Here is a 19,801-nt window from a genome sequence, read left to right as displayed (position 1 = left end):
TCATGTCTGGAAACATATTTACCTGTCAGAATTTTGTCAAACAAGAAAGATTCTCTGGAAATTTTATATAGGTTAAACTAATCATCCGATTATTTCATTGGTTTGGAAGTCAATAGCCATTTGATGCTTAATTGGGCTCCACATGTTCGCAAGACATTTAATGTTAAGGATCAACTTGTTCGCTAGTCACTTAATATTAAGGACCAATTTTTTCATTAGCCATTTACTGTTAAAGAATTAATCGTAGAACGAACAGATGAACCTATGACATATCATAGAATCACTTAATTTCGGACTCCTGATCTGGAAAAAGAATTTAATCATAAATACCATAAATAATTGAACAGACTCTAATATCATTCTAAAAGACTCGTCAGCATTTTAATTGAGGTGCTTGATAATTAGTGCTGCTTCAATGTTCATAGCCTTCTTTGTGTATAAGTAATATGTGACTAAATACATTTCTATATGAATTTTCATAATTTTTATTAAGAATAAGTTTTGAGATTGGATGTGGACCAGCATCGCTCGTGATTTGCCACGGTCTGTTTGATCTTAAGCAGACGGGAACTCCAAATACCACAGATGCTGGATAGTGGCAACGGCAAGCGAATGAATACCGTAGCCGTGGGTTAAGAAAACAAAAGAATAAAGAGAAAAGATGAGCGGTTGGACAATGCATGAGTCTCTCTCATCTCTCCTGTTGCTATTTTTGCTTGTTTCATTTAGTATTGGGCCTAAAAGTAGAACGTCTCGACTCATGCATGCATGATCTTGCTGTCCCTGTTGAAAGGTTGCTTATCTTTGTTGGCACATCATCAGATAATGTAGCAGGAATTTCTAAAGCACTCATAAAAGAGTATCACTTTGTAATCCATATAGCAAGGCTCCACTCCCTGCAACAATTAGCAGACGTTCTTAAAGGTCAGGAAATTTCCTAATTAAAATTCTCACCAGCCAACCTCATCACAGAAAAGAGAAACAGAAGTGATAGATTATAACATGAAGATCCAGCAGAACCTGACAACTTTACAGGATGTGACATAGAAGACCTTAACAATTTCTTTTACCAAGGCAACATTAGATCATCTTTCTTTCCTTTCAGCATTTGACAATTATGGATCTAGAAGATTAGAAATGTAATAGTTTGAATGTTATGATTCAAGCTCTGAGAAACTGTCACTACCTGAAACATATTAGTCTTGAATATTTAATTTAATTTATACTTTTCTGGCCCAAAACTAGATTGAGATGTAAGAATTTATCCAAGATTATAACAAGAATGATGAAATTTGTATGATAAGCATCTTAATCCTCGTATAAGGCAATCGAATTTTGCATCAGTACAACCATAATAAGATTTATGCATTGTAAATCCAAATGAAGAAGGGGATAGCCTGCATTTTCTTTGTTTCTCCCCTTTTTCTAGTTTTCTACTTTACCATTCTGAATCTGAATGTTTATTGGATGTGAAAAATGATTCAAAAGAGCCTCTATTATCTAGATCTTGTTGAACAGAAAAGCTTTTGACCAAATGATAAATTAACTTTTATGAATCAGATAATTAATAGGTGGAATCTAAGATGCCCAGCATATTGCACAAAAGAATAGAGGCAAATAAGTAAATAAGCAGACCAAACCAAACAAAACAATCACATTGCTCAGAGACTAATGAAGCCAAAATCATTCGCACATAAAACAAAATTCAAATATTTGTATAAGGGATTCCATGGTCTGCCGAGCAGCATCAATGGAAATTCGATCTTGCACCTGCTGAAGTGACCTTAAATACTGATAGTTGTTGTTCAAATACGTAGTTTAGAAATATGGAAAGAAGAAACCAGAAAAGGAAAAACATACAAACTACTGGGCATTACAGTAGAATGGCAAGAAAAAGGAAGCAAAAGCGCAAAGCAGTACTTGTGGAAAAATTTGTAGCATCCTGCGGTCCCAATTTGCAAATCAAGAACATCAATTGAACCCTCCCATTGCTGTTAGGAGTGGAAAATATAAGTCAAAGTAAACAACAGCTGCTCTTCATATAATCAATTACCACACATTATTTAAAGTGTCTTCTGCAAAATCGTTTCTATTAATTTGCATGAAAGATTGCAAAAGAAAAAAATAAACCTTGAAACTATCATCAGAGATTGAATTTCTAGTACATTCAAAGAGCTGTTGAGCAATTCTGCTGAGTTGAACTTCATTAAGAGCTTGTTGACACCAGCAAATACCAAGACCTTTTCTACCATGCTCCCGATCGTATATGCCACCAATCTGTCCTGTGAAAGAGAAAATAAATCAAATAGAATATTCTATTTATTTAAGATCAGGATTTTCTGAATATTCTGGGCATATAAATTAAAGTCTTTTGCCATTAACGATGCATTTGAGGCAATGTACAACCAATTTTTGGAAATTTAACTTAACTACTACATGACAGATGTTTGGAGTGCTAGGGCAACCTTCATAACGCTTAAACTGATGTTTTTTCCAGTTCATAAAAATAGCAAATCTCGAGATTCTGATCAGAACACAAAAGAGAATATTCACGTACTAAATAGCATATCCAAAACAAATCAACCATATTCAAATCGGAAGGATGAGCAACAAGAAAATTAATGCCACCAAATCTAATGACAAGGCTAATCACCTTAAGTATCATTTTATAATGTTGTATGGACTGTTTGTAAAATTAAAATCTCTAACATGCCCAAACCTTGCTTTGGGCATGATGCCAGATATGTTCGTGCAATCAGACAAGAGATGACATAGTATCAGCAATTTAGCTGAAACAAAGTGCTTTTGAGAACAAACCACAAGATGGCAGTTTAAATGGGCTAGATCACTAATCATGGTACACATTAAAAACCGGACTTCTACTATTTATTTGGTGGAAATTTGTAATACTATAAGAGGGGAAAAAAGAACATAAAGACAACATCATAAATTTCTAAAGTTGAGCCAGAATATTGGGTGCTAGGAATACATGCTAGAAAATTAAACTTAGAAATTAAAGGGATCTTGGCAGCAGAGGAGGCCTAGTTATATGCTACATGCCTACAATGCATATGACTTATCTAAAAATCTGGATTTCAAAAGCCCAATATGATAAGTATAGATAACAAGCAAATGTGTGGCCCTGACCCCTGATTGCTCCATGGATTCAATTTTACATTTACTACAGAAACTTGGGTGAGAGATGAAATTTCCCTCTTTGTTCCCCATGAAATATTTCTTTTACAAAGGCAAATATTAGAAAATTCTCTAAAACAACTTAATCTAAGATCAGTATAGTTACTTTAACATCGATAATTGATCATCTAGGCATGGAAATTGATCTATATACCTCCAGAAGCATCTTATGCAATGATTGCATTTCCTTGGTCTTTGCTAGACTCATGAAGCTGATATTGTGCAAACTCTCCTGATGATTAAGATTTTCTTTGATAAATCAGGTCATATTATGGATAAATTTAAGTTCAAAGTGATTGGAACATACTTGCAAAGTTAAAGGATGGGAAGACAAAACTTGAGCATATACAAGTTGGTGGAGTTCCTTAATGCTGATACCCCCAAATTACACCTCTTCTCACGCAACAGAACGTCGGAATGACAATTATCGACTGTCAACAATGCCATAGCATGGGCAATCATCCTACTTAAACAGAGACAAGAGGTGCTTGTAAGATAAATATGCCAGATCCAAATATAATTATCACAGTTGTTGCAACTAAAAACCAAAAAGCAGCATTTACAGAGGCTTTTAGGAATATCATGATCCAAATCTTTTTGAGCATTCTGCCAGCACAACCTAAAGAACAAGTAAGAAACACCGTCATTTACACAATTGAGCTGTATATCTCTTGTAGAAAAGTTGTCATATTTTTAAGACCAAATGGTTCTGAGCAAGTAATCCTTTTCTCACCTCAGGATGTTCTCCAAGAATACCAATAAGGAGGCCCATCAACCCGTTAGAACTAGAGGATGGTTTCAATTGCATGCATTTCTGAGAGAAGTTATGGAGCCAGTCTAAACCCTAAGTCATGGTAATAAAGTTCTCGGCACATAAAATTCAAAAAGCATTACACAACTTAAGAATATGGAAAAGCCTCAGCAGTATTTTATGAAAAAATTATATCTAAATTTTAGGATACTTCCCATCGATTTTGCAGTTAACTCTGTCGAATTTCTAACCAGATAAGAAAATGAGAACATCCTATCAGTTTTTCTTATGAATAGATACTTTCAAGGAAAAAAGGATAATAATATAATGGTGAGATTCTGATCCTTAAAAATTATCTAGAATCAACACACTGAAGTGGCCTATTGTATCATAAAATCATAACTATAACAAACATAAGCTACTGAATACTCAAATAACAAAGATGCATCAAGTTTGAATAATCATCAGAAAAAGAAACTGCAAATTGCAAGGGGGAATAATGCTTACAGCCTCCAAAATAGATTATGCATTATGTTTATTTTAGGTTTAATTAGCACACAGATGTGGCTAGTATAGCAAACTTACTATAAGACACACAGCCTCCAAAATAGATTATGCATTATGTTTATTTTAGGTTCAATTAGCGCCACGCACGCACGCACGCACGTGCAGCCTCTAAAATAGATTATGCATTATGTTTATTTTAGGTTCAATTAGCGCACGCGCACGCGCGCGCACGTACACACACGCACGCACGCACACACACACACTAATGTTGTATATATAGCATATTCAGATTGGAAACTGACATGAAAGCCATGCAAACAAAGAGTCCACAATAGTTCAGTTAAATAGCCATCCTTAGAAAAATTTGCTTGCTATATGTTCCAGACATTTAAGTATCTGATAAATGAAAAGGTGACATGACAGACACAGAGCACAAACAAGATCAAAAACTGCAATAAAAATTTCAAACTAATCAGCTTGAAGAATGAAAACACTTCCTGTCATAAACACACAATTTGAAGGCAGATTCATGCTAGGTTCGCTACTCCATTTACATACCAGTGTTGTTGAAGTTCTGCAGCAGCAACATTTACTCAATTCAGCTTCAAGAATGAAAACACTTCCTGTCATAAACACACAATTTGAAGGCAGACTCATACTAGGTTCACTACTCCATTTACATATCAGTGTTGTTGAAGCTCTGCAGCAATAACATTTACTCAATTCAGCATCACATGTGAAGCAAGGGAGGTACATCAACATATTAAAATCCTAGTTACTATCTAGATGGTGCATGGATTTTCCTATTTTCTAAGCAACCTTCAGCATGATAAAGGTCCTTCAAAACCTTTTCCAGATAAGATCAGTGTTCCTTGTTCTCGACATTCCATACTGGTTGATAGGTTTATCTTGAACTTCCAACTACTTTAGAAAACTCACAACATAAACATCCTGTAGTAGATGTACAAAATGCTCCCCCAGAAGCTAGCCAATTTGATTTGATTTGATTTGCCCAGTCTTTGCCAAATTGATTTTAGCCTTCCACATTGTAATCTATATTTTGATGGGCAGTATGCTCGCTTAGTAATGCAATGACTGCCCACTTAGTAATCTATATTTTGCTCACTTAGTAATGTAATGACTGCCCATTGAACTTGATGACCATGCCAAGGAATTTTGAGCATCAAGTGATACCGACACCTCAAACCCAAAATTAAACTTCTTCATTGAGTCAGTCACAAGAGAATCTAAAATGAATAACTATGCAAAGCAATACAAAACTTTTTGATTTTGTGAAATGTTTGTCTGTGTGGTAGAAGATGAATGCAACAATTAAATGAAAAATACATCCACAATCTGACTCTCATTCCTCTAGTCTATCATTCTAAAAATAGAAAATTGATTGATTAATTAATTTCCATAAAATAAGTAGTTGAGCCACACAAAACTTTTCAGAATTAAATCTATCATTCAATTATAGGTGTAAACCACCATCATTTTATTAAACTGATACTTACAAAATGAATTATCCTGAGCAATTAATTTGAAAATCATCAGATTAACTAACTAAGAAAATCATCAGAATAAATAACTAACATATTACAAACCATTATAGAGCATCAGAGTCCATAGTAGAAAACAAAATATATGTACTAACCATTGTGAAAGTCCTTTCCATAGAGAGTGAGATATAAACAGCTCCATTCCATGACTAGTTGCAGCTGTAAGATAGCTAATGTTTCCCAGCATCATCCATAATACATTCCTCAAGCCCACATTGAATCCAAAAATGCACTACAATCTAATTACTTATTTGGCCTCGCCATTCTCCCATACTTAGCAGTGGAAATAACATGGTTAGCCTCTTATCAATAACAAAATAATAATAATAATAATGATGGGGCAACTATCATCATACCTTGACAAAATCCGGTTTGGCTTTAAAGCATTGACCTAATCTTCCAGTTGGTAGATAAGGACACATGCGTGGCATTGTGGAGACAAGAACAGCAACTGCCTCTACCAGCCCGTTTTCTGTCTGTACCATGCATGTGGAGGCAAAGCAATGCATGAAACGGTTACCTGATATATCTATGTACTCAAAGTTGATATTAACTTCTCAACATGTTGCATGAAAGTTCCTTTTGTTTTTAACAGGAAAATCAGTCCACGATAAACTGCTCTTTTCAAAACACAGCATGTCTGTTGGAAATAATGGCAAAAAAGCAAGAAAAGATGGCTGAGACCATGCACTATCACATAAAAATACTTGAGATGTCACACTGTCTGTCCTTCCAAAGTTAGCCAACTGTGGGTTTTGGAAACTAAAAAATTAATAATTCTTACTGATGTAGCATTTCACCCAAAAGGCTCTCTTCCTTTAGAAGTAACATTAATATTCAATTCATGAAAGCTAGTTCTTTTTTCTCGGTACGACATGATTTCTAGTGTCAATATTAGTGACCATAAAAAAAAAAATAATAATAATAAATAAAAAGAAAAAGAAAGAACACACACACACTAGTTAACCTTTTATTGGTATGCTTACCAACCTCATAGCTGCCAAGTTGATCCAACTGATAAGATCCATGCAGTCTCAACAATTTCATTCATAAAAAAGAATAGTGTACTCTTGGCTCATGAGGCAGTTACAAGACTGGAACGATGTGCTAACGATACAGATTGCAGATGCCAGTGAACTACTTGAGAATTAAGATAGATGAACTTCAGAACATCTTACCACAAGGTCAAGCCACCCAACTGCAAGTGCTAATGAACATACTGAAGACTCATGGTGAATGTGTTTTGTGCATCCTAAGAAATCCAGATATATCTCAAGCCATAAAGCAATCTTGCCATGAATGCTAGAAGTCTTATTATTGCACAAGAAGTTATAAAGCAACAATATCCTTCATATGGTTATTTAAGGCACAAGCAAATTAAGAGTTATTGACAGTTATTTTTCTCATAAAAACCAGACATCTAGCAAATATGATTCTCCAATAAAGTTATTAAGCCACTGATCAAAAAAAAAAAAAAACTGCAGAGGTAAATTTGAAAAAAGCAAGAGGCAATTGCACAGATCACTACTTGCAATATAATATCTTTATTAAGGGTTCATTCTGTTACAAACTTAAAAAGTGCAATACGGAATAGTGAGGTCTTAAAATAATGGAACTTTAATCCCTTAATGATCAATCATGATACCATACGATGGCCAAAAGTAATGAAACCAACCAAAAAGAATCATGCAGATAGTAAAAGAAAGATTAAGTAAGATTCAAGGAATAATAATCCAACTAATGCAACTAAGAATACCATCTCAAACTAGAACAAGATTATTCTACTGAAAAGTATATCCAAATCAAATGGAAAAGTTCATGATAAAGGACCATATTAAGTACAGAAATATTTTAAATTAAGTCAAGTGGAGGAAATGATGTTGTCTGATAGATCATAAAAAGAATCAATCCTGTAAATCAACATCTTTTTTTCGGGCCCAGAAGCTTTGAATGGATTGTAGTCTCTGTCCTGGTTAGAAGGTTGTCATAATAGTAGGAAGGAAAAATAAAATAAAAACAAAAGCAAGCATTAAAATCCCATAATGGAGAACGAAAATTGCTGTGTCAGATGCACACTGAATGAGAAGAATAAGAAGCTGAACAATAAAAAGAAAGTATAGTGCTGCAAACCAATCAAAGAGGCACCCTGGCAACCAAGTTAATGACTACTTATCCACATAAAATATTTCCATTAGCTGCCATGCCACTTTTAAACTGGTAGGTTCCTCATGGGTTTTTGGCAGAAGAGTTTATTAACTTCAATAGAGGCAGTTATTGGATAAAGAGAAAAAGTTGGAAGGTCAATACCAATTGCGATACCCAACCAACCCATTATTCCAGAAATTCAACGAAGAAAGTTCAACAAGTTTCTCTGAAAATCTTGAGATAAATGCAATTGGCTGATTTCTGGAAAAATAGTGCAGCACCAAAAGCCCAATTGAAGTAACCAATAAATGGTGGTGGAACATTTGACCCAAGAAACCACCAAGCCTTGCTCTTTCTTACAATCCTCTTTCAACAAGGATATTGGCTATTAAAAGAAGTGCAAGAAAGGCTAAGCTGAATAAAATTTTTGAACCTTTTCAACAGAAATCTTGCGGGTGATTCAAAAATTGGGAGCATTTTCAATCAAAAAAGGAAAAAAAAAAAGGAGCATAGCAAAGTCAAAAGACCCCTAAGTTTTCCATCACATACTATTGTAAAGGATGTATGCATTTCTGGTAACTAAAAACTCCATGAAGAAGTTGCCCCAAGAGATGTGATGATAGGCTACTCATTCGGATAGACAAATGACTATGGACGAGTTCTTGAACACCATAGTTCAAGATACAAACCCTAGTTCAAGAAAACACCAATCCTCCAAACAGCACATTGACATGTAAAAAACTTCAAACAGGTACATTAAAAAAGCACAAAAGAAAAGAAAAGAATTGGACATGTTGGGCGATTCAGCTAACCCCCCGATTCCGACTTACGATCGGCCTGATAAGCACGACTTGCCGACTATCAATTGGTTAGCCGACTAATGGTCGACTATCCGCAAATTTGATGAGCTCCGACTATAACGACTCGACTCATTTCAGATCGATGACCATCGGTATATCAGAGTTACTGACCGATGGTCATTCGGACTTCCACGACTACTGACATACGATCGACATATCTCGATTACCGATGTATAGTCAGCTTACCTGAAACTGTCAGAGCAGGAAGCGCGTAATGGTCAGAACATGATCAGTGGCGGGAATAACCACCCATCCCACGATCATATAATACCAAAACAAGCGAGACCCATATGTCTAACCGTTACAGACAGTTACCAACCATTCATCTATAAAAGGAGGTAAATGAATAGCATTAGGTAGGACACTTCTGGACTGATACTCTACCATTTTCGAAATTCTATCTGCTGTTCACCACTCTCCACTAACTTAAACATCGGAAGGTCCCCATCGGACACAACTTCGGTTAGTGTGGACTTCTTTTATAGGTGCTCTTCTCCGATAACGGGCACAACAGGAGATTAGCCGCAACAGATTGACGCGCCAGATAGAGAAAAGAATACGAGCAACCATGGCTAAGATCAGAGCTCAGCATTCAATGGGATCCACGAGGCAATCTTTTCGTCGAGAAGATATTCCTCCTCTCCAATTGACAGAGCCTAGCTCTTCGCGTCCTATAGTCACTACGGATGCACAAATTACTGCCTTGATGCAGCAAAAAAAGTGTTAACAAAGGTAGTTCACAGCCTCCAACAGCAACAAACACAGCAGCAGTAGCGACCGCCAGTGGAGGAGCCGGTGGCTCATTCAATACCATCTAGGCACAGCCGTCGTCCTTCACGGCATTCACCCTCTTCATCTCCAGAACGACGGTCATCTCGGCATCCTCATCAAGTCGAGCAATCGCGTTCTCAAAATTCTCGCCACACCGCACATCCTTCGCGGCGATCTCTTTCTCTTTCCAGTGTACATAGTATCAAGAAGGAGAAAAAGCCGCGTGAACCTTCTCCTTCTCCATCTTCAAATTCTTTGAGGGACTACCTCCGGATTATCTCAACAACGGTGGCTCAATGACTATGAGTGCAAGTTTAAGGAAATCAACAGCCAATTTGCCCGACTTTAGATGGAAGGTCGGAAATCTTCCAGCGACTATTACTTCCACACTACCCAACCTCTCCCTTGACTCATCCTACATGAGCCGATTCCATCTCGATTCAAGATGCCACAGATGGAGCCATATGACGGTTCCATCAACCCAATTGATTACCTAGAGAGCTACAAAGCTCTCATGATGATATAGGAGGCAACAGGCGCCCTCCTATACATCGACTTCTCTATAATTATTCAGAAGGCTGCTCAAGTCTGGTATTCTAGGCTACAGTCGGAGAATATAACTCCTTCGAGCAGCTCGAACATTCTTTCATGACCCATTTCAGCACCAGCTGAAGGTGCTACAAACGTCAGACAGTCTCTTCTCCATCAAGCAAGGCGAGATAGAGATGTTGAAAGATTTTGTGGCTCGCTTCCATGCGGCCACACTCGAGGTCAGGGATCTCAATGAAGATATGGCCATATCGACCATGAAGAGGGGTCTGAGGGGATCCAGATTCACCTATTCTCTGGATAAGACTCTCCTCCGGATCTATACTGAACTCTTGGAGCGCGCATACAAGTATATTCACGTGGATGAGGATGCTTCTGACCGGTGCCGGACAGAAAAAAAGGTCAAAAAAAGAAGCAGAAGAAAAGTAGAGCTTCAATCGAATCAAGTCGGTCAACCATCAATAAGCGAGCTTTATCTCGACGACAGAGTCCAAAGTCGATCAACTATGGTAGGTATGACTTCTATACTTCTCTTTCTGCTCTTCGTGTGCAGATCTTAATGGAGATCGAAGGAGAGGAATATCTTCGACACACTCCACCGACGAAAGCACCACCGAAGAGTCGTGACAGAAAGAAATACTGTTGGTTTCATCATGATCACGGACACGATACCGAACAGTGCATCCAACTCAGGACGAAATAGGGATCCTGATTCGACGAGGCTACCTAGAGAAATAGCCTCAGCGATCAACAATTGACCAACGATGGAAGTAATCAATATGATCTCTGGGTGACCGAAGGACCGAAGGGCAACTTCTGAAGAAGAGTCGGTGAAGAAACGACGACTTGATAATGTAATTTTTTTTTTGGAAGATGATGTCCGGAGAATACAAACACTCTATGATAATGCTGTTGTTGTCTCGACAATGATAGCAAATTATGATATAAAAAAAATTTTAGTTGATAATAGAAGCTCAACTGATGTTCTTTTTTACTCGATTTTCTCTCAAATGCGACTACCAACTGACCGACTCAGAAGAGTCTCGACGCCATTAGTCGATTTTACTGGAGATGCAGTTATCGTGGAAGAAAAAATTACTCTTCCTTTAACCCCAGAAATGGATCCACAATAAAGTACTGTTTTTCTTACATTTACAGTCGTCTGAGTTCCATCGGCTTACAACGCCATACTTGAATAGCCTAGACTTAATGTTCTGAGAGCAGTAGTTTTAATATACCATTTACTGATTCGATTTTCAATAAGAAATAAAGTCGAAAAAATGCGTGGAGATCAACAATTTGCTCGACGTTGCTTTCTGATCTCCACAAAGAATAATCAATCTAAAGACTCTTTGTTTGTTAATAAATTAGACCAAAGAAAAAAATAAAAAAAAGGATGAACCAGTCGAGCAACTGATTTTCATCCCATTAAAAGAAGAAGATCCTGAGAAGACGGTCCAAATTGGATCACAGTTGTCTGATCCGGAGCGACAACAACTGATGAATCTACTAAGAGCAAATGCTAATATTTTTGCTTGGTCGGCAACGGATATGTCAGAAATTCCTTCGAAAGTAATAACTCATCAGCTGAATATTGATCCTAAAGTTAGGTCGGTGAGATAAAAAATAGATCTTTTGCTTCTGAAAGACAGAAAGTCATCGACGAAGAGGTTGACAAGCTTCTCGCTGCTGGCTTCATCAGAGAAGCTAATTATCTCGAATGGCTCGTCAATGTAGTGATGGTGAAAAAAATCAATGAAAAATGAAGAATCTGCATCGACTATACAAATCTAAATAAAGCTTGTCCGAAGGACAGTTTCTCCTTACCAAAGATCGATCAGCTAGTTGATGCGACTTCGGGACACCGATTTTTATGCTTCATGGATGTTTTTGCGGACTATAATCAGATTCGGATGGCACCTGAAGATGAGAAGCACACTGCCTTTATAACCGATAAAGGCATCTACTGTTACAAAGTAATGCCATTCGGTTTAAAAAATACCAGAGCTACTTATCAACAGCTAATCAATAAAATATTCAAAGCACAAATTGGGAGAAATATGAAAGTCTATATTGATGATATGCTGGTGAAGAGTCTCCAAACTTCTGATCATGTTCGAAATTTAGAAGAAGCCTTCAGCATACTTCGACGACATCAGATGAAATTAAATCCGACTAAGTGTACATTTAGAGTAACTTCCAAAAAAAATTTTGGATTTCTTATGTCACCACGAGAAATTGAAGCCAATTTCGAAAAAATAAAAGCTATCATCAATATGAAGCATCCAAACTCCAAGAAAGAGATACAACAACTTAATGGAAGGATCGCCACACTCAGTCAATTCATCTCAAGGTCGACAAAAAGATGCTTGCCCTTCTTCAAGACCTTGAGACAAGCAAAAGACTTCTCATGGTCAGACGAGTGCCGACAGTCCTTCGAAGATGTAAAAAGATATCTGGCGTCTCCACCATTACTTACGAAACCAAAGATCGAATAAACTTTGTATCTCTATTTGGCCACTTCAATGGAAGCAGTTAGTTCAGTACTCATCCAAGAGGATAAAAACCGAATTCAACGATCAATTACTACACCAGTAATGTGCTTCATAATGCTGAAATAAGATATTCAAGTATAGAGAAGATGATCTACGCTCTAATCATATCATCACAGCGACTTCGTCCATACTTCCAAGCACATCTCATTGTTGTCTTGACAGATCAGCCGTTAAAGGTAATTTTATACCAACCTGATACTTCAGATCAAATGACGAAGTGGGCAATAAAACTCAGTGAGTTTGATATTCAATATCGTCCATGACCGTCGATGAAGGTACAAATTTTGATCGATTTTGTCATCGAATGTACTATATCTAACAATAACTCTAAGAATGAACCCAACGACAAATTAAAATAAGTTGAAACTCCTGAGCCCGACTTAATATTGGTGTGGGTGCTACATATTGATAGAGTATCCAACGCACAAGACAGTGGAGCCGGTCTCATCCTCACCAACTCTGAAGGGATTGTAACCGAATATGTCTTTTGGTTTAATTTTAAAGCTTCAAATAATCAAGCTGAGTATAAAACTCTCTTAGCCGATTTGAAAATTGCCAAAGAACTTGACATAGACAACCTGAAGGTCTTTACCGACTCACAGTTGATTATCAGACAAGTGAAGGGCGAATTTGAAGTTCGAGATCTCGTTATGATGAAGTATCTTCAGAAAGTGAAAGATCTTACATCAACTTTAAAATATTTTGAGATCTCTCACATTCCAAGAATGGAGAATGCTCGAGCCGACGTACTTTTTCGACTTACAACCAATTTATTTAACTCGCTGGGTCGGATGTTCATCGAATGTCTCGAGCAGCCAAGCAATGACAAAGTTGAAGAAGCGCTACAAATTAATGACGAGCCATGCTGGATGGACCCGATCATCCAGTACTTGACTAATGAAATTTTACCTGCAGATCCTTCAGAAGCCAAACAACTATGATAGATGGCCTCGTAATATATTTTAATGAATGGACAACTCTATAAAAAGTCATTCTATTTTCTCTTACTGAAGTGTTTGAGACCAATGGATGCCGACCATGTACTCTAAGAAGTTCATGAAGGGATTTGTGAAAATCACTTGGGGAGCAAATCTTTGGCTTATAAAGCCTTACGACAAGGATATTATTGGCCCACCATGAAAAAGGATACAGCTGAACTTATCTGAAGATGTGAACCATGCTAGAAGTATACTAATATACAGCATCAACCGATCAGTCAGCTAACATCAATTGTTGCACTATAGTCTTTCGCATAATGGAGAATCGACATACTCGATCCTTTTCCTTCGGCATTCAGTCAGAGAAAATTCATTATAGTTGCCATCAATTACTTTACCAAATGGGTAGAAGCTGAACCTTTGGCACAGATTATTGAAAGTAAGATAGAAGACTTCGTTCATAAGTCAATCATATGCAGATTCAATCTACCACACACCATTATCACTGACAATGGTTGATAATTCGACAATCAAAATTTCAAAAAATTCTGTATGAAATTTTATATTATACACAAATTCACATCAGTCGACCATCCACAATCCAACGGTAAAGTAGAAGTAACAAACTAAACAATCTTACATAGTCTCAAACCAGACTGAATGAAGCTAAAGATCTTTGGATAGAAGAATTATATCCGATTTTATGGGCATATCGGACAACTTCTCGAATACCGACGGAAGAATCGCCATTCAACCTGATTTATAGGATAGAGGCGATGATTCCATTTGAGATCAGATTACCATCAGCAAGAGTAGAACAGTATAATGAGCCAAACAATTCAGAATGTCAGAGAGCCGATTTAGATTTACTTTCGAAAGTTCGATAGCAAGCTCAAGTTCGAATGGCAGCATATCAGCAAAGAGTGGCTCGATATTACAATTCAAAAGGCAAGCCAAAGATCTTTCGTCCGAGAGACCTGGTCCTAAGAAAGATAGAAATTTCAAAATCTCTGGATCAGAAAAAATTATCTCCAAATTGGAAAGGACCCTACAGAATAATCGAGATACTTCGACCGGATGCATATCGGCTAGAAACTCTTGATGGAACGATTATTCCTCGGACTTGAAATATCGATAATTTGAAGATGTATTACCAATAAAGTTGTTCTTATGTACAATATTCAAAAAGAAACATTGGAATTCAAAATCATGAAAGCTTTGATCAATTACATCTACGGAATGATATTAGACCGATAAACAATCGGTCATTTTACCGACTACATCCTGATTTTTCACTGTAAAAACCGACTGACGAACTATATCTTGATTTTTCACTACAAAAATTGACTTTAGTTGAAGGACTATTCATGCCGACTTAGCTTTAACTAAGCGAAACATTATGCCGACTCAACCACGGTTGAGTAAGAAATACACCGACTTGACTACGGTCAGTCAAAGGATATTCAGCTTATCATCATCTATCAAATGTTTAAGTACCTAAAAGATATACAATGTCAACTGACATCCGACTAACGGATAAATTCTACTACAGTTATTACTAAACATCCAACTCACCGATGGATAATTGGTTGTCCGACCGTGATTCCATGACATTGACAGAACAAGTGCAAAGAGAAGATTCCATACTTGAAAAGTTTCTTTCATTCATTGAAGAAAAAAAATTACAAAATTGGACCCAAGGTCCGATTATAGAGTTAAACTGTCTGATTACAAAAAAAATATTACACCGATCACCAGTCGGTTTCTTCATCACCTTGCTCCGACACAGCCTCAATAGTTGGAGCAGGTCCTGGTGCAGTCGATGCATCTCCTTCAACCGGTGCGGCACCCTTTTCTCCCGAACTAGGAGGAACGACGCTGCTTAAGTCCAAGTACGGATACAATTTTTTGACCGCATCTCGACCGTCCTCGATCCGACACAATAAGAAGCAAATCCGTCTTCGAAAATCTCATCCTTGAATTCTTCCAAATCTTTGAAGTTCTCGATAGCCAGACTCAAAGCATTTTTCATCGACTCAACTTCGACCTTCACAGAGACCGACTGAGCATCAGCCAATGCCAGTCTTTCCATGGTGGCCTGATGCCTACCGCATTCTGCTTCTAGCTCTTCAATGCATCCGTCTCTTTCTCTTCGGAGCTGACTGATGGAATGCTTCTTGCTCCTGATCCGAGACTCGAGAGACATGATGTTCTGATGAGCCGACTCAAGTTTGGCTCTGGAAGACTGAAGGTCAGTCGTCATATGAAAAATCTCTTCTTGAAGCTTCTTCTCCTGTTCAGTTGCCGTCTGAAGCTGTTCGTCGGCAACAGTCTTTTCGACATTAGTGGCCTCCACCTTATCCATCCATGCCTGATGAAGCTCGACGATCTTCCGATATCCGCTCTCTAGAGCATACATATCGTGTGCCCACTAAAAGAAAAAGACAAGTCGAGTCAAATTAAAAAAAAAAGAAAGGAATGTCGAAAATTTACCCCAAGCATCGTCGGATAAAATGAGGAAAACATTTTGGACACCGTCCGATTTCTCCTATTCTCTCTATTAGTCGGGAGAAGCGTTGCCTCGATGAGTCGTCTGGCCAACAATGGATTGGCTAAGGCCGACTCATCGACGGAGATTTTGATGTCGAAGAGGATGGGGAGGCCCGCAAACGACCCATCATCGATGGAAGTAGCTGGCGCCTTTTCCTGGTCTTCGGTCAGTGGTCGCGCACTTGAGATCGCCACAAAATCAGTGCTCGACTGTGCCCGAGATCGCTCTCCTGGATGAACAGCTGGCGCAGTAGCAGATTGTTCAGGTTCGGCCACAGCTTCTGACTCGGCCCGAACCCCCATGGATGGAGCTGCTAATGGTTCTGTCGCGGCTTCTTCTCCTCTCGCCATCCCGACTCCAGCAGACGGCACTTCAGTTGGAAGAAGTGTTGTCGGAGCTGACAACGCTAGGATCGGCTCGGGGGCTGTCTCCGACGGAACGTCGGGTTCTCTTGCCGGTACCGACGAGGTATCAACCCGACTTTTTCTCGATGGTCAGAAAGGCCCAGCATCGATCGCTGCCCTCTTCTTGATAGCATGCAAGCGAATGTCGGTAGCTGAAACACATGCCCTCATCCGCATAGCTGCAATAAAAAACAAAGATAAGTACAAAATTCAGAAACAAACAAAAGAAAAAGTAAAGTGACCGACTATGTTATACCTAAAGAAGTTACTGAACTAAGTCCAGCATCATAGAGAGTCTGTTCGGTCATCAGCTCTCGCTGCGGTGGAACTTCCATGTCTTTTAGTTAGAGAAAGTTTTCCCGATCGATAGTGTCCACCTGAGCATTCTCGTTGGGGCCAGTTCTCGGAGATGAAGAAAAGGCAAAAAAAAATGGTTCTTCCATCTATGAATGGACGATGGAAGACCGAAAATGAAAGAAAGGCTCTTCCTCGGATTGAAAAACCACCAACCCTTAGCCTTGGGGTGAGGATGGAGAACAAAGAAAGCCTGAAATAGAGAAGAGCGAAGATCAGTCGGGATAAGATGACATAACAAACCGAAACTAATGATCAGTCGGATGAAATTTAGAGCCAGTTGAGCAAGACAAAGACTATAATAGTCAAGAAGATTCCGAACGAATTTTGGAATCGAAAATCGAAGACTGGCCCAAAGGTCTTCGACATAAAATGCAATCTAACCTGGAGGAGGAGAGTTCATCCGACCGTCCAAACCAGGAGGAAAAACTAATATTGCTCCAAAATACAGTACTGTTTTCGGAGCCGTTCAACATTAGGTTAGGATAAGGAAGAAACTTCTATCTTCGGATTCGAAGGAGAATCGTCGACCGGATTCTCCGATCGAGTATCCCGAGAATATGAAGCTTTCTTACTTCTACTTGCCATTGAAAATGAGAACCAAAAAGAAAAAGAAAATCCTAAGAGAAGGAAATGAAAACTCGACCTGGAGCTAAAGATGACGCAAGGAACAAGAGAACTCGAAAAGCTCCTAACATTGGGATAGAACCTTCTGTTGCAGAGAGGAATGATGAATGCAAAAGTAAAAAGTCCAAATGCAAACGACTTCATATATATTGGACCCCACAACAGTCCGGATGAAATCACTCAAATCAAGATTTTCTCAGATGTCGACACGTGGCTACATCAAAACTGACCATTGATCGGATAGTTCGATGCACCTACTCCCAGATCATGCCACCTTACCATTATCCGCGTGAACAGTATAGAGCCAATGACATCTAGACACGTGGCCAAAATCTACTAGTCAAAATCAAATCGTCCGGATTCTTCGGACACTGAATTATCTTTCTGAAACAATATTTCAATGATGATCTCACAGATATCGAAATGACAAAATGGCCGGAGATCTTTCGTATTTCAAAAAATCATTAATGCCTGCAGCCGAATCAGAGCTTGAGACAACACGTGATAACTCCTTTCATCCAACGTGACAGACCATGTGACAACATGCACATCGGACTACTTTGAACTTGAGAGTGGGGGGCAACTGTTGGGGCGATTCAGCCAACCCCCCGATATCGACTTACGATCGGCCTGATAAGCACGACTTGCCGACTATCAATCGGTTAGCCGACTGATAGTCGGCTATCCGCAAATTTGATGAGCTCTGACTATGATGACTTGACTCATTTCAAACCGATGACTGTCGGCATATCAGAGTTACCGATCGATGGTCATTCGGACTTCCACGACAACTGACATACGATCGACATATCTCGATTACCGATATATAGTCAGCTTACCTAAAACTGCTAGTGCAGAAAGCGCGTAATGGCTAGAACATGATCAGTGACGAATATAACCACCCACTCCACGATCATATAATGCCGGAACAAGCGCAACCCACATGTCTAACCATTACAGATGGTTACCAACCATTCATCTATAAAAGGAAGTAAATGAACAATATTGGATAGGATACTTCTGGGTTGATACTCTGTCACTTTCGAAATTCTATCTGCTGTTCACCACTCTCCACTGACTGAGAGTCTCCATCAGACACAACTCCGGTCAGTGTGAACTTCTTTTGCAGGTGCTTTTATTCAGTAACAGGTGCAATAGAGGATTGGCAGCATCAGGACGGAAAAGGATTACCATTCCGTACGAATCGAAGATGCAAAGTGTAGACATTCTTGAGATGACCGCGAGGGAATTCTTCCGACTCTGGAGCAACGCAAAGGCTGGAACTAAGACATAAACGATCTTCCGCCTCTGGGCCTTACTGATCTCCCCGACACCGGCCCCAAGCTTGTCCTCCACCAACTTCCTGTCGATCTCTTCATCGGAAACTCCGTCCTCACCGCTGCCGGCTGGATAGAGGCCAGAGGACGGAAGCACGTGACTTGGAGGAGTTTCTCCCAAGTTCAAGAGACCTAGATGCGGAAGATCGGGTAAACGATCGGGTCGCGGACGTCCAGCGGTAACATGACAACGGAGTCGCCAGCATCCGACCCAAGGCCGGTCATCTCCACCGGCGATTCAGCCGGACGGGATGGAGGATACGATTTTGGGAAGGGCGGGCTTTTTTGGCATTTATGGTCTTTTGAAAGGGTTTTACCAAAGAAGCGAACATGAAGCCAAATGGTGCATTACCAACTGCAACCGCTCCAGCTGTGGTCTTCACGGCGACATCAGTGGACTACGCGATATTTTATGTTTTCTTTTTTTGGTTAAAATATATATATATATATATATATATATATATATATATATATATATATATATATATATATATATATATATTGGTGGTGTTTTATAGTTGCCAGTCTGGAAGTCGGTTTTTCGAGTCATTATGGGCCATCATATATATATATATATATATATTGGTGGTGTTTTATAGTTGCCAGTCTGGAAGTCGGTTTTCCGAGTCATTATGGGCCATCATATATGTTAGAAAAACCGTTGTTTAATTAATAATTTTGGTTATCGCTGATTA

The 19,801-nt window shown here is 38.7% G+C and overlaps 1 protein-coding gene across 2 annotated transcripts; it reads right to left on the bottom strand.

Moving 5' to 3' along the window:
• Window positions 1-1,997: 1,997 nt before the first annotated feature.
• Window positions 1,998-19,459, bottom strand: LOC105041941 (nuclear pore complex protein NUP85-like). 2 transcript variants are annotated; one of them, XR_012139199.1, is made up of 7 exons: window positions 18,961-19,459; window positions 6,111-16,967; window positions 3,929-5,153; window positions 3,759-3,814; window positions 3,503-3,658; window positions 3,350-3,427; window positions 1,998-2,282 (listed from the first exon to the last, which is right to left on the bottom strand). XR_012139199.1 is itself a non-coding variant. In XM_073252900.1 (7 exons), exons 1-4 carry the CDS (start codon window positions 6,160-6,162, stop codon window positions 3,776-3,778), a joined length of 267 nt encoding a protein of 88 aa, XP_073109001.1. In that variant the 5' UTR covers window positions 6,163-19,459; the 3' UTR covers window positions 1,998-2,282; window positions 3,350-3,427; window positions 3,503-3,658; window positions 3,759-3,775. The 2 variants fall into 2 exon arrangements, 1 of the variants encoding a protein (XP_073109001.1); XM_073252900.1 differs by having other exon boundaries at window positions 3,929-4,039; window positions 5,012-5,076; window positions 6,111-19,459.
• Window positions 19,460-19,801: the final 342 nt, after the last annotated feature.

Source organism: Elaeis guineensis, chromosome 2 (assembly GCF_000442705.2).
Source record: "Elaeis guineensis isolate ETL-2024a chromosome 2, EG11, whole genome shotgun sequence".
Lineage (NCBI taxonomy): Eukaryota > Viridiplantae > Streptophyta > Magnoliopsida > Arecales > Arecaceae > Elaeis > Elaeis guineensis.
This window is presented reverse-complemented; position numbering and strand designations above follow the sequence as displayed.